Here is a 15,132-nt window from a genome sequence, read left to right as displayed (position 1 = left end):
TTTGTCTCAGCCATCTCCCTGAGACAGTTGGTATACCGGAAATACTCCCAATGGCTACTAAATTTGTCAAGAATAAAAGTCTTTTTTCTGTTGAATCTAGTAGAACATGCCTAGATTCCTCATGGGCTGTCAAGGAAAAAAAAAGTCCCCTTTCTCCCAAGGGTGCTTACATCTGCCTTTTTTTTTTTTTTGGTAGGTGGCCATTACCACTATACAATTAGTAGTCAATGAACATTTCATAGTTGCCAAAATAGCTAAAATTAGAAATTCCCCAAGGACCTAGAATGACAAATAAGATCCAAACTTGTACACAATATAAAATAATCCAATCACTTTAAAAAAAAAATCTATGGCATAAACATAACTATAAACGAACACTGCTATTCTCAGCACTTTCTGCCTAGAAAATTCAGTATACTATATGAAAACATCATTAAATTAAAGCATGTAAACTTATTTATGTACAACATGATTTTTTTAATGCCAAGGTTAAAAGGAAGAAGGCACCAGAAATATTGAAAAACACAAAGAAGCAAGGTAGAAATACGGCAAGATTATCATAATCCAGTTTGCCATGGGGAAAATATTTAAGATAAAATTGAAAATAAAATAAACATAGGTTATGATATAGCCAAATTAGTGTGAAATGTATCAAATTGGCTGGCTGTACATTATGGAGGTCACAGAAAATTACTTTAAAATGTTTCCCCACAAATTAGCATATATAAACTGTTGTCTATGGTTTCCAATATGCTACCTAAAAACACAGTTGTTGCTCCCCAAGGGAACTTGGTTCCAATCCAAGGCAGACGAGATAGATGGAGCCAGAATGGCAGTGTTTTGACAGACACTGATAAAAAAGGCCAGTGACATTCTACAGACTTGCAGTATTCCATTTTATTAGAAGCAGCAGAGCAAAGAGGTTAAGAGTATGAGCTCTGGAGTCAGACCAGTGTTTAAATCTTGGTCCCACCACTAAAGGCTGGAATCCACTTAACCTCTCCAAAACTCAGTTTTCAAGTTGAACAAAAGGAGGTTAGAGCACTTTCTTCAAAGGGCAGCCGCAAGCAAGAACGTAGGCAAACTTCTGAACCATTATCTGGTACACAGCCTGCATTCAATACATGCCAGTTATTATTTTTAAAAAGTGAATAGCTTAAAAAGACCAATCAGTTTCACTGAAAACATTTACTTGGTACCATTGGTATTACAGGAAAGTCAGGCTTTATTGCTTAAGGAATCCCACAAGGAATGTAAGAGAGAATAGAAATACTGAAATGTACATATAACTTATACTTCCATGATTAGTACTGATTTCATTACTTTGCAGGTTTAATGGCTTTTCTCTGCGGCTTTCTGAAGATATGGCAACATTCTCATCAACACGTTCCCAATCTTTCTCTTTACATTTTGGAAACTGAAAAAGCTCAGGTACATAAAGCTACAAATGACACACTTGCCCAAATTTAAGAAAAGTGGGCATGGAGTGGGTAATTATTTTTTATACAGGGGTTTATCGAGACCAATCAGAAACCTACTGGACAATGTGTTTGAAAGGGTAAAGTTCAATGGCACAATGTTGGAATATGTACAGTGTTCTCACAGAAATAGCATACTTGATTTGCTTTGAATGGTTGATAGCTAAGGTAAACTCCATATGCAAAATAAAATTCAAAGCCAAATAATTTTTATTGATTCACACCCACTAAGTAGTTGCAGTTGTATGGACTTCACAGGCAGGTCTTTTATTTATTTATATATATAGATATATCTATATACCTATATATAGATATACCTGTATCTATATATCTGCAAAGTGACTTGAATTTTGTAAAAAGTAGCACCAATAGAACAGTATTCCACTCCATTCTCTGGATAAATGACAAAAATTTAAAACTGCAAGTAGGTTTAAAGTCTCTCACAGTTGTCTATTTAAAAAATGGAAAAACTACGGGGGGGGGGGGTGGCTCAGTTGGTTAAGCATCCAACTCTTAGTTTCAGCTTAGATCACAATCTCAAGGTAGTGAGATCGAGCCCGTCAGGCTCTGCGCTCAGCAAGGAGTCTGCTTGAGATTCTCTCTTCCTCATCCTGTTCATGCACGCGTGCACACACGCTAAAATAACATCTTTGAAAAAACTAAAAACTATAAAACACCTTCATGTAATGTACGGTGATTAACATAACAATAAAAATTAAAAAAAACCACCTTCATGTTCAAGAGCATCCACTAATCAATAAAGATGTCAATGTATACATTACTTCCACCTTTAATTTTATTTTAGGCCAATGGTCGACAGCACACTCCAGACTGACTACTTTTCCAAGCAAAACACAGAAGATAAAAATGTTATCATTTTATATTCAAAATAGTGATGATGTGACAGCAAGGGAGAGTGGTTTAAAAGTGCAATTCACCCTGCAATTCAAGTCTACTCTTTTCAAACTGCAGTTCTGAAAGCCAAATATTGGGTCCTGACAAGTTTTTAATAGAATACAAAACTACCAGGTGCCTACTGCGTAAGCGTACACACTGGTAAACTTTTTTCTCTGTGTGTTTGTGTGTACTAGTTCACAATGCAAAATGTTTTTCACTGAGTTGCTGTGAAAGATTGAGTCACTGCTCTAAGGCCAACTAAAGTTTGCCTGCTGGAGCCCCCTAGAGGCTCTCAATGTTAAAAACTTCAATCCTACAGTAAATAACCCTTTTGTTCAGAAACTAGAACTCAATAGTTTATAGAGGAACAGATGTTGCCATAGATAAATAGGTAGTGTTTGGTCCAAAAACATAAACTGAACATGTGTGCAAGCTCATTCTTGAAGCCAAATGAATTTAGCAAGTTCTTTATTAGCCCTTAGGATCTAATTCCATTTAAAATCGGGAGAATATATACCCATATTTCGCAGTAATAGCTGAGGGCAAACTAAGAGAAGGAACCACAAGGACTTTAGAAAAGTGTTAACCAGACATCCACTTTTATGAACTTTTCACAAAGCAGTGTTAAGAAAACCAACAGAAACGTGAGGGTCACTGAAAAGCTTGTTTTCACACCTCTATACCCCAACAGAGGATTGCGTAAAGAACAATTTTGAAATACCAAGTCTATACTTAATAGACTCTATTATTTTAAGAACTAATGGACCATTATACCAAAGTAGTGGAACTCTATGAAGTGGTTGGAAAACTGAAGTGATGTAGAAAACACAGGCTGATTTTCACTGAAAACAAGCTAATAGGGTATTAGATTAGGGCCTTCTTCCCTTGCTCCTCTTTCATGAAAGATTAACAAATACAAAGGAAAATTAACAGCAATGTTTATCATGCTTAATCACCACCATCATCAAAAACAAAATTGCAGAAGCCCAAGAAAAGAGTAGCTTCCAACGAGAAATACCTTGCCAATAATCATCAAACACTATTCTGACCTTAATTTCAACTGTATCAAGTCACCTATATCAGAATGCTGGGACAGTTTAACCTAAGGTCGAATGCAGAATCAGGTTAAGAGGCCAAATGGTAGATGATCCTGTAGAAAGGAGATCACTTGACAGTAAGATCAATGTAGCATAATGGTGATTCAAAACACAAGCAACAGCAGTATAGTTTTTTTGACTCATTGTTAGCCCCTCACATAGATATAAGACTAAAATTGAAAAAAAGTGCCCTACCAATGTTGGTTCACGTGTTTAAAGCTATCCTCTCTCATCTAAAATGATCCCACACTTTGACATACACTCACTCCTGTGTTTTACAGTAACATAATTAGATCCAGACTAGATAGTACCTGGGGCTTGGGATTCAAAACTTATCCTTGGCTTTAGAAGAATTGACATCAAAATCAGTAAAAACAGCACATAAAACCAGTAATTTCTGTTGATGAGAGCTCCACTGTAGCAAAATATTTATGTTTAGAAGTATGCTTGGACCCTTCCCAATGCCCAAGAACTAATGTTAATTATAAACATAATGCTGGTTAAATTATGATCTATTCAGAACAAATGGTCACACAGACCTTGCCATTTACTTAATTCATAAAATACAGATAAAATTTATTTGAAAAGAATGAAAATGAAATTTGTTCCCATTCCTTGGTATTTTCCTGTAAAGTTGAGATTTAAAGAATTCTTCGTAGACAATGCCTAATCATTTGAAGGGGAATTTTATAAGAAAAGCAATTTTTTAAAATGAGAAAATAAGCCCGAGTGATATACCTCCCCTTCTCATCACCATCCAGTCCTTAGTATTATCACTTCCTTCTCCTGTTATTCCTTACAAATACTCATCATGACCTATCTGTAGGTCATCTCTTCAAGGTGTTCTTTCCCTTCTCTCCACTCCACTGATGGAAAATGTCCTTCCAATTCACTGGTAGACATACTGAAAAATCTCAAGATAACATTCAAATAACTTTTTTCATAAAAACTGTTTGTGTTTTTTGTTTCTGGGATACCAAGACCCAGCCACGACCAAAAAAATATGGTTATCCAAGGTTACTCACAACTACCACTTCAATACCCTTCTCATTCATTTTTAAGACTGCCCTGTTCATTACATCTTCTTGAATTCATTGAATATTTAATAGCCAGGGACTTCGGTACCCAAATTCATATTGAGTGCATTCTCTCATGCACATGAACCCAACATGAAACACACAGGCATATCCACTGCTCACTCATTCTCACATACAAACAAGCATACACACACATTTTCTTTCTTTCCAGAACAAGCCAGAATTACAGCTCTTTCGGTGATTGTTAGAATTTTTGGAATGGTTCATAAATTTTCCAAATTATTTTAAATTTGTAATACTTTTATCTTTTTTTTTCCAATTGTGAACCATTCCATGTTGCATCTTTATTGCAAAAGTCAACATGCTTCTTAGAAATTCAGATTGTAGTCGATAAAACAAACATTACATATATGAATTTAAATGTATAAACAGTTAGAAATTCAACAATATCTCCTATTATACTATTACACAAGTTCACAATTTTGTAAAAACTATAATACAGGCATACTATACATCAAGAGGAACCACTATTCCTTTTCACATGATTTTTTCTTTTTGAAATAATGACCCATCACCGCGGACCTACCTAACTAGATTGTTTCCCAATTTATCATCTTACCTGGTGACAATGTTTTCCCAATGTTACAACACGAAGAAAGTGAGGGAAATTCTGTATTCCCTAAGGTTACCTTGTTAAGCCTGTGCAGCAACCCACTAGTAAACCAGGCTATCTAGACTGGTGGTTGTTACTGCTCATCAGCTTCTTAGATGTCATACAAGAACAAAATTTGCCTCAGATGGAGTATGTTATTTCCGTAAGGGAAGATGCCAGGAAAACAAACCGTGGTAGTTACTCACTTTTAAGAGAAATTCTAGGGCTTGGGGTTTTGAGGGTGGGGGTGAAAAAATCCTAAAGGAAAAAAACATACATTCAACTATTTTATGCTAACCTTAACTAAATTTTCTAATATTATATTTAACCCATATTTTGAATTCATTTTGGAGAGTCAAATATGGCTTAGATTCTTAGGACATTTTAAAATTATTTGTCCTATTTTAAGGTGTATTGAAAACTACACTATTTTATAGAAAGGGCTTCAAATCTTCCTGAATACAGTGTCCGTCTATTCTTTACTTGAACACCCTTTTCTTTCATCCCCTCTCCCCCAGTAACTAAAAAGTCAAATCTTCAACTCTAGGCTGAGAGTATTATCAAACGATGTCAACTTTGAAGTTAAAAAAATCATATGAAAAGGAATCTCATTCTGCTAAACTGTCAGTCTACTGAAAATTTTCTTTTACAGCTCCATTAATTTACTGTAATTTTCAGTTTCCAAATACAAAAATACAACAATTCTTATTGAAATCTATACGCTGGTAGTTTAGTACACAAAAAAACCAAACAAATTATTTACAAAATTATACAGTTTAAGAAAAAACTTTGTACAAAAAATATATAAATCCTTTGTTCCCTCTATCACGTTTAAACTGTCAGGACTCAAAATATTCACCACAATGAATCTTTCAAAATATATACCAACTGAGCCACAGACATCAAAATTTCATTAGAGATAATGGAGGAGGAAGGAGCAAGATTGCTTATTCTAGGTACCCCGTTGTAAGGTTTTCCTGCTTTTATGAGCTTATTTTAGCTTCAGTGTTATCAGAAATATAATAACCTAGAAAAAGGAAGTCCTTATTATTGTGAAGGGAAAATTACATGAACTAAAAAATGATCCTGGTTTGAGACATCATTCCAGGAAAATACGTGGAAGAGAAAAGATAATCAGAACGTGGGATTTAACTTCTTACAGCTAGGTAAATCTAGAGTCCTGATGGTTTTAGGTTTCTTAGCGAACAGTTTCTATTTTGAGAAACAGCCTTTACCTCAGGAAACAAAATCCTTGATATAGTAATCACCAAGAACCTTCTGAAGCCAACAGGAAGTTTCAAATTTTCACACCACACATATATAAAAACATAGATGCGTATATCCTTGAAAAAGTGACATCCTATATACATTAATCATTTTATTTTCCCAGGGGTCAATACAGTGTAGTGTTGCTCCTCTGCTTTTCCCTCTAACATTCAGAACACAAGGACATAAATTTACATATATATTTTACTTAACAGATACTCTACTCTATACAGTGTACAGTAAAAATGCACACAGTGAAGGAAACTGTCTATTGAAGGATGCATATGTTCATGGATAGCAACAAGCTACAAAATTATGAAAATATAAAGTCATCTGATCAAAGTCAAGTTATGACTCCCATTTATTACTAGCATCCCCATCCCCCTACCCCACCCCGCCCCCACCCTATCCCCAGTCACCTCACCATCATGGTTTAAATTTAGGAAAAGAATTTCAAACACTTTTTAACTCTTTTGTATAACTATTAACTAAACTGAAGCTTTGAAAAAGAAAAAAGAAAAGCTGGTGACTCTCTTCCCCCACCCCGGAAACCTTCCATTAGTCTCATCAAAACATCACTTATTTATCAAGGTGCTGGTTTAAACTTTTTATTGGGGACTGACTTTTGGTGGCTAAAAGAATCACTTATCTCAACAGTGGGTAAGTCAGGGCTGTTAATAAAAAGGCAGGAGAAAGAAAATGGGGACAAGAAAGGGGCAAGAGGTGAAAGCCTTTTACATTCTGAGAATATTTTTAAAGAGGACCAACTGAACCAATACTCACTAATTTCAAAGCAAACTAAGGATCAGTAGCATAAATCCAGGACAGTTAATATGATGACAGAATGGAAATACCATGGAGCTAGCTACCACTGCCTTACAGCATTTAAGAATACAGTCTGATTTACACTAAAATAGTACTTCTACTGCACATAAACACCCCCCCACCTCAAAAATTTAGATTGAATACAAACTGGGCTCCTCCACAGTAAAAAAATTAAAATAAATTTACTTTTCTTCTTCCAAGACAACTCTTGAAAGCAAAAGGGTATTTTAATTACAAATATCTCCTTCTGACGACCCATCCGTAATAGCTGAGAGTTAAGAGATTCCAGGCGATTTTGACATTTAATGAAATTTTATCAGATTATAATCCAAAATAAAATTTCTGAACACCCTGTCATTTACATCATAATCCAACACCAATAGCAACAAAACAGGTGGTGTGGAAAATAAGGCTCTAGAGATTATCCGTATCATTCCTGTGGATCTTCACAACTGTGTAAAAGTCACTAGGCCTTTGGTGCTTTAATATCATGAACAGTTATGAGATGTGTTTAAATAGCAAACTTGCTGTCCTTAAACCTACTGTGTGGAAAAGAAAAATAAAAAAAATTTTTGGCTCATTGACTTCTTTAAATAATTTTAAAAAGTTGTTCTTCTAAACAATATTCCTAAAAATTATACAGCTCGCATCAGATTTCATCTTCGCCATGAACGAGACTCATATTCATCTTCATCTTCATCATCATCATCATGCAGAAACAAATCTGAGGTCTCTGTTTCCTGAAGAAAGAGAGGGTAAAATCTGCTTAGTGGTACAAGAAAGTTAAGTTATTAGGCCAAAGGACAAATAGACTAGTATACAAAACCCAGGCTGGATTTACAAGTGATGCACTGAGAGTATCCGTCAGGGCAAAAACACCTAAAACAGTTTTTTAACATATATACATTCTCCTCCCCCTTGCTAATTTTGCTAGTTTTAACAGATTTCCATTCTAATACCATCAGGAAAATAAAGAAAATAATATATGAATGTTTAGTATAGGAGAAATAAAAAAATCTATGAAATGGTTTTGATAGAACTAATCTGTTAATTTAATAAAATTAAATAAATTTAAAATTAATTTTATTCCATTAACTTAAAAAGAAGGAAAATAAGTGACCAACCTCCTAAACCTTTCCTGTAATATCCAATTATCTGTGAATGGAGAACATACCAACTTCCCCATGACGCCAACATTCTCAACCTTACATAAAAATCTACAATCTTACACAAAGTAGGAATATCTACAAACATTCCCAAAACATCAAGATTTTTCTTTCCTTTTCTTTTTTTTAAACATGGGAAATGTTTCTGCTTTTGTTTTTTAAAATTACCCACATAATCAGAGGACTCTTGATCAATCATAAATGCTAACATCTTTTAAAACCAAAATTACAACAAATCAGGAATAATTTGCAATGTTGGCTAAGTGTCCATTTTAATAAAGAAATTAGAAATAGGGAATAAAAAAACAAAATTACTTTTCATGTATTTTAAGAGTTTCATTATTTAGCAGTTCTATTATGTTAAGTCCTTGGTTTTCATATTTCTTCCCTATTATTCCCACTTCCTTACTCTCATTTTAACCAATTGGACACAGAAGGAAAATAAGAACCTCAAATCTATTACTTATGGAACATGAACAAAAAGCTAAAACAACCAGCTAAAATTAAATCTGTTCATGTAATCCATGTCCTCACTTACCAGAATAAAAATTTTTAGAGCACAAATAAAGCCAAATAAATGCAAAGAGAAAAGAAAAAAAAAAGTCTCTCCTACACCAGAAAATATCCCCCCAAAGAGGTTTTTATGTCTGCAACTGTTCTGATTCTTTAGTAAACTTGTAGACTAGTCTTAAGTTACTGCATGCATAAAAGAACAATATTTTATTTACTTTAATGTCAAGAAAAATACTAGTTCAGAAACAATCTAACTGAATGCTTATTTTCAATTGTTACATTTACCTCCTCCTTGACTTCTTCTTCCTCGGTCTCAGTGGATACAGAAGGCACCTTGGCCTTGTGCCATGATATTTGTAGCCGACGGTCTTTGAATTTTGACCCTTGGTTTGCAGTCTAAAATAGATTTTAGAAAAACACAAAAGTCTGTATTCAAATTGTATACTATTTAAAAAGTATAATGACTTGGGGAGGAAAACAGTAAAGTGGATCTGTACAATCTCCAGTAAGAGCTAGAAAAAGTGAAATCCCCTCCTCCCTTTTTAAATGTATTTAATTCAATTAGTGAACATATAGTCTATCATTCGTTTCAGATGTAGAGTTCAGGTATTCATCTGTTGCATGTAGCACCCAGTGCTCATTACATCACGTGCCCTCCTTAATGCCCATCACCCAGTTACCTGATCTGCCCACCCACCTCCCCTCCAGCAACCCTTAAGTCCCTTTTAATTAAAGAACCACATATACTATTTTGCCTAGTTTATGACTTGTATTTATGTCATGTTAACTTTAAAATTTGTCTTGGTTTAGATGACACTGTCACTCCACTTACAAAAGTCATGATGAAAACAACAAATACTATCTTTTTTTTCTCTGCTCATGATTTTATTGACATCAGGAGTATTGAACAAGGGTGCCTGGGTGACTTAGTTAAGTGTCTGCCTTTAGCGGAGGTCATGTTCCCAGGGTTCTGGGATTGAGTCAGTCCCGCACTGGGCTCCCTGCTCAGCAAGGAGTCTGCTTTTCCCTCTGTCCCTCTTCCCCACTCGTGCTCACTCTCTCTCTCAAAAATAAATATATTTTTAAAAAGAGTATTGAACAAGATGCTAGGATGAAAATCTTGATCCTGCTCTACCACTAACTGGCAAGTAACTGAACATAATGAGCCTCCATAAGTTGCTTAATATCAAAGTATCTCAGCTTTCTTTTATTTTTTCCTATTTTGGGATTGCTCTAAGGAGTCCATAAGAAAAATGTGAGTGTTCTATCCAAATGCAAACCATTGTTAGCACAATTATAAATATTAAAAGGCATTAAACCAAAAAACAAATTAATATACACCCTAACATACAAATTATTAAAGTGTGTAGCAAAGTATACAGCTATGCAAATGACACTTGGTTAATCTCATGCTTTTTAAAATTTAAATTCAATTAACATATAATGTATTATTAGTTTCAGAGGCAGAGGTCAGTGATTCATCAGTCTTATATAACACCCAGTGCTCATTACATCACGTGCCCTCTCTAATGCCCATCACCCAGCCACCCCATCCCCCCACCCCCTTCCCCTCTGAAACCCTCAGTTTGTTCCCTATGATTAAGGGTCTCCTATGGTGGGGCGCCTGGGTGGCTCAGTCATTAAACGTCTGCCTTTGGCTCAGGTCATGATCCCAGGCTCCTGGGATTGAGCTCCGCGTCAGGCTCCCTGCTCCACGGGATGCCTGCTTCTTTCCCTTTCCCACTCTCCCTGCTTGTGTTCCCTCTCTCGCTGTGTCTTCTCTCTGTCAAATAAATAAATAAAATCTTAAAAAAAAAAAGTCTCCTATGGTTTGTCACCCTCTCTGATTTCATCTTGTTTTATTTTTTCCCCTCTTTCCCTAGGATCCTTTTTCAACAAATACTATCTTAATACAATTGCTGGTCTTTGGCTTTGATAGTCTACATAGTTAGACTGAAAACTTAAAAGTGTAATTTTTTTAAATGCCTACTACTGTCACAGCATCTCTTAGAGCCCAACCCATAGCTGATAAAGCTATTTCCACCTCCTCTTCTGAAATGCCATACAACGACAAGTACCAGCCATTCTACATATTCAACAAATGTTAAACACCTACTCTCCTAACTCAAGGTAAAATTGCTCAGTTTCAAATGTATTTCTTAGTACTACCACCCAATTTCTTCCCCCCCAAGAAATTTCATTAAGAGAAAGGAAAAATTTCAAAGAAAAAGCAACAGATACAAAAGAATAGGGCCCCAAAGTATCACTAAAGTGAAAGCTCAGTCATTCCTACAGCTTTTCTATCAATGATGCTAGATTGCAGAATATCCCCAATTCTGGGTTCAATCCTGAAAAATGAAATAGAAATGGTTCTTCTAAAAATGGGGGTTCATTCTAGTTTTTCTAGGAAAAATGCTGATAAATGTCATTAAGCTTTTGCCAAATGTTTCCACAGAACACTCAGATCACTGCATGTTAAGAGTGTATGTTCTCTCTCTCTGTCAAATAAATAAAAAAAAAAAGGTGGGGGCGCATGGGTGGCTGGGTCAGTTAATCATATGCCTTCAGCTCAGGTCATGATTCCGGGGTTCTGGGATCGAGCCCCATGCGGGGGGCTCCCTACTCAGCGGGGAGTGTCTTCTCCCACTCCCTCTGCTGCTCCCCCTGCTTGTGCTCATTCTGTCAAATAAATAAATAAAATATTTTTTAAAAATTAAAAATTAAAAAAAAAAAGAGTGCATGTTAAGCCAGATCCGTAACCAAGTCAATTACTGTCTGCACAAAAATCAGCCTGTGATCTAAGGAAAAACTCTATTATCCCTGTGGGGGCTGTATTTTTATACCCTGATACCAAACATTTTAACTCAATGGGACATACTAAAATGATGTAACAAAATGGCCCCATCCAAATATACATTTACCATCTTTTTTAAAAATCAAGTAGATGCTAAGAGAGTAGCTCTCATCACCAGGAAAAAGACAATTCTTATTATGTGAGGTGATGGATTTGAACTACCCTTATTTTAGTAATCATTTCACTATATGTACATATATCAAATCATTATGTTGTATAACTTAAACTAATACAATGTTGTATGTCACTTAGATCCCAATAAGCTCGGAGAAAAAATCTGGTAATGTGTGTAGTAGACATCTTTTGCCCTTATTTGTTTAACATACACAGCCCAATTAGAGAGACTTTTTCACTATTTTGCTCACTTCGGTATTACTTGAATTCTTTCCAGCATTACTGAGGTAAAACTGACAAAATTGAAGGATATCTGTAAGTGTAAAATATGATGATCCGGTAGACATATAAAGAGTGAAGATTCTCCCTATCCAGTTCATTAACAACACATTCATCACCTCATATAGTTACCTTTTTTCTGATGAGAATATTTAGGTTCTACTCTCTTAGCAAATTTTAATTATATAATACAGTGTGATCAACCATAGTCACCTTAGACTTTGTTATTTAAAAATTTAAAAAAAGATATATTACTTTTATAACCAGAGAAAGTGATAAAGATTTTTTAACCTATATTTACTGGGTTGCCCTCCAAAGAAGGTAGCAGTTCTATCCTCCAAAAGGAATTTTAGGGCATTAAATGTACTGCATATAAACTACTGGAGGAAGAATTAGAAATTTAATTTGTATGCAGTCAGGAATTAAGAATATGTAACTCCCACATCTAACTTACAACAATAAACAAGATTAGTGATTAGAATAAATATGTATTTTAATAATACCAAGTCAAGAATTTTCGCACACTACTGGCAGGGATCTACATTAATGAAACTGATGTAGTTCATTCAATAATACCATGTATATCCAACATAAATTTATACACATATACAATGAAGGATCTAGAAGAATACTCCTATCAACAGTGTTCATGAAAATAACCCAAATACCTATCCACAGGAGAACTGAAGAATAAACTATGTTATATTTATACAACTGAAAATTATACAGCAATAAAAATGGCAAATTATTGTTACATGTGACATGAATGAATCTTACAAACATAATGTTAAGGGAAAAAAGCAGACACAAAAGAATACAGACTGTGTGGTTCCATTCACATTTTTAAAAAAGAATAATATTATCAGCTTTAGGAACACACATTTAGGTGATAAAACTACAGCTGGTTCTCATTATTCGCACTAGTCGTATGAAGTTCACTGCAAGCACAGAATTAGCAAATACTGAACCACTGCTCCTGGGGCCAAGAGAGGGTTAGGTTCCTATGAGCCTCTGTTGAAAACATTTTCTTCAACTGATCAATACATAACCTTGTTTTATATTTAAACACACCTTATTTAAAATACACTGTTGATTCACTGACATCGAACTTGGCTAAAAGCACTCATTCCTGAACAAAGGTTACATAACACACAGATCTTCACCATAAGGCACATTTCAGCCCTCTTGAACTTTCAACAGTGCACTTGAAAACTATATTGGGGGGGCATTTCAAATAGCAAAAACACCAATGAAAAGCACAAAAATGAGAAAAATGTGGTACTAAATAGACTGCAAAAAGGACAGCTGTTTACAGTATGAGAGCTGAAACAAGAAGGGCAGAGCATCACTTTATTTGAATTGAGCTGGGAACACGTACATCGGGTATCTCAAATTTCTCACGGCTCCGTCAAAGTCTGAAAATGACCACAAAAGCACCCTGAATATTGATTTTTGACCTTACAAACAATTTTACTAGGTAGGTTAATGTGCAAATGCAAAATCCATGAATAATAAGGGTCAACTGTATAACAAAAGCAAGGAGGTGATTATTATAAAGTGAGGATAATGGTCACTTTCCTAAGGAGGAGAGAAAACAGTGACTAGAAGGGGGCTGGGAATATTCTTTTTCCTGACCTGAGGGGTAGGTATATACACGTTTACCTTCTGCTAAATCACTGAATTATATACATTTCTACTTGGTATAGTTTGTTTCAGTAAGTATTTTAAATTGAGTATTATCCTTATAATTATAAGAAAACACCAAACAGCTAAGATACTTATGTTAGAAAAGAAAGGCCTGAAATGCAGCTCTGTAATTTATAATATAAGCCCACTCTGGTAAATTTTTTCAAGTGAGAGACTTTGTGTATATATTCTTATATTAATAATTTTTTTCTGTACAGCTATCTGACTACCTTTTAAGAGTAGGCAGAGAGGGCGCCTGGGTGGCTCAGTTGGTTAAGCGACTGCCTTTGGCTCAGGTCATGATCCCAGAGTCTTGGGATCGAGTCCCACATGAGGCTCCCTGCTCAGCAAAGGAGCCTGCTTCTCCCTCTGACCCTCCCCCATCTCATGTACTCTCTCTCTCTCTAAAATAAATAAATAAATCTTTAAAGAGTAGGCAGAGATCAAGAAAAGAGGGGAGATTTTTACTTCTGATTAACCATATTTTAAACTATTTGCATGTACTCATTTTTTTGTTAAAAAGTACTTTAACACTTTAAAACTGGCCTCTAAAATGTCATATATCTATTAAAATACATAATTTTCTATACCCACATATATATTATCTCACACACAGATCTATAATATGGCTTGAAATAATGAAATATAGTAGGCAAAAGTTAGCTCTCCATCACTATGGGACAGTTTAAATCCAGTGTGGTACATTGATGCAATGAAATACCATGCAGCCATTAAAAAGAACAGAGCAACACCACGTGCGCTTATATATAGCATCATCTCTATTAACAAGCTAACACATATGAAATGAAAAGTGCACATGCAAGAGGGTACTGTTTAACATACCACCATTTGTGTTAAAGAGAGACAAAAATGATACATATATACAAAAAGAATATCTTCAAGAAGATATGTAAGAAACACAAAACAATAAATACCTATGGGGAGTGAAACTGAGTGGGTATAGAAGGAAACCTTATCTTTCACTGCATATACTTTTATTTCTTTTACACTTTGTACATGTGTGCTGCCCCCCAAAATATAACTCAAAAAAATAATATATACCGATATATACGTGAATATGAGAAAATCAATTATATGCCATCAATGAAAAGTTACATGTAGTAACTCAGAGGTACTTGGAACCTTAGAGGCAGAAGTTACTCAGAGAGAAATTTATCTAGCCCAACCATTTTCCCAGATGAGAAACTGATGCCAGTTCTGTCAGTCATCATTCATCAATCACACTTCCAAACCTTTTGACTTTCTTA

General features: G+C 35.0%; 1 protein-coding gene across 4 annotated transcripts in view; it reads right to left on the bottom strand.

Annotated features, from left to right (window-relative positions):
- Positions 1–4,741: 4,741 nt before the first annotated feature.
- RBM27 (RNA binding motif protein 27) overlaps positions 4,742–15,132 on the bottom strand; it is a 72,256-nt gene continuing 61,865 nt past the window's right edge. For all 4 annotated transcript variants that reach the window (XM_027605719.2, XM_027605721.2, XM_027605720.2 and 1 more), the window contains 2 exons: positions 9,217–9,327; positions 4,742–7,992 (listed from right to left, as the gene is read on the bottom strand). In XM_027605719.2, the coding sequence (XP_027461520.1) occupies positions 7,909–7,992; positions 9,217–9,327 (195 nt within the window). In that variant the 3' untranslated portion in view covers positions 4,742–7,908. The remainder of the gene's footprint in view (positions 7,993–9,216; positions 9,328–15,132) is intronic.

This window comes from Zalophus californianus, chromosome 5 (genome assembly GCF_009762305.2).
Source record: "Zalophus californianus isolate mZalCal1 chromosome 5, mZalCal1.pri.v2, whole genome shotgun sequence".
NCBI lineage: Eukaryota > Metazoa > Chordata > Mammalia > Carnivora > Otariidae > Zalophus > Zalophus californianus.
Note: the sequence above shows the minus strand (reverse complement) of the source record. Positions and strands in the feature narration are given on the sequence as shown.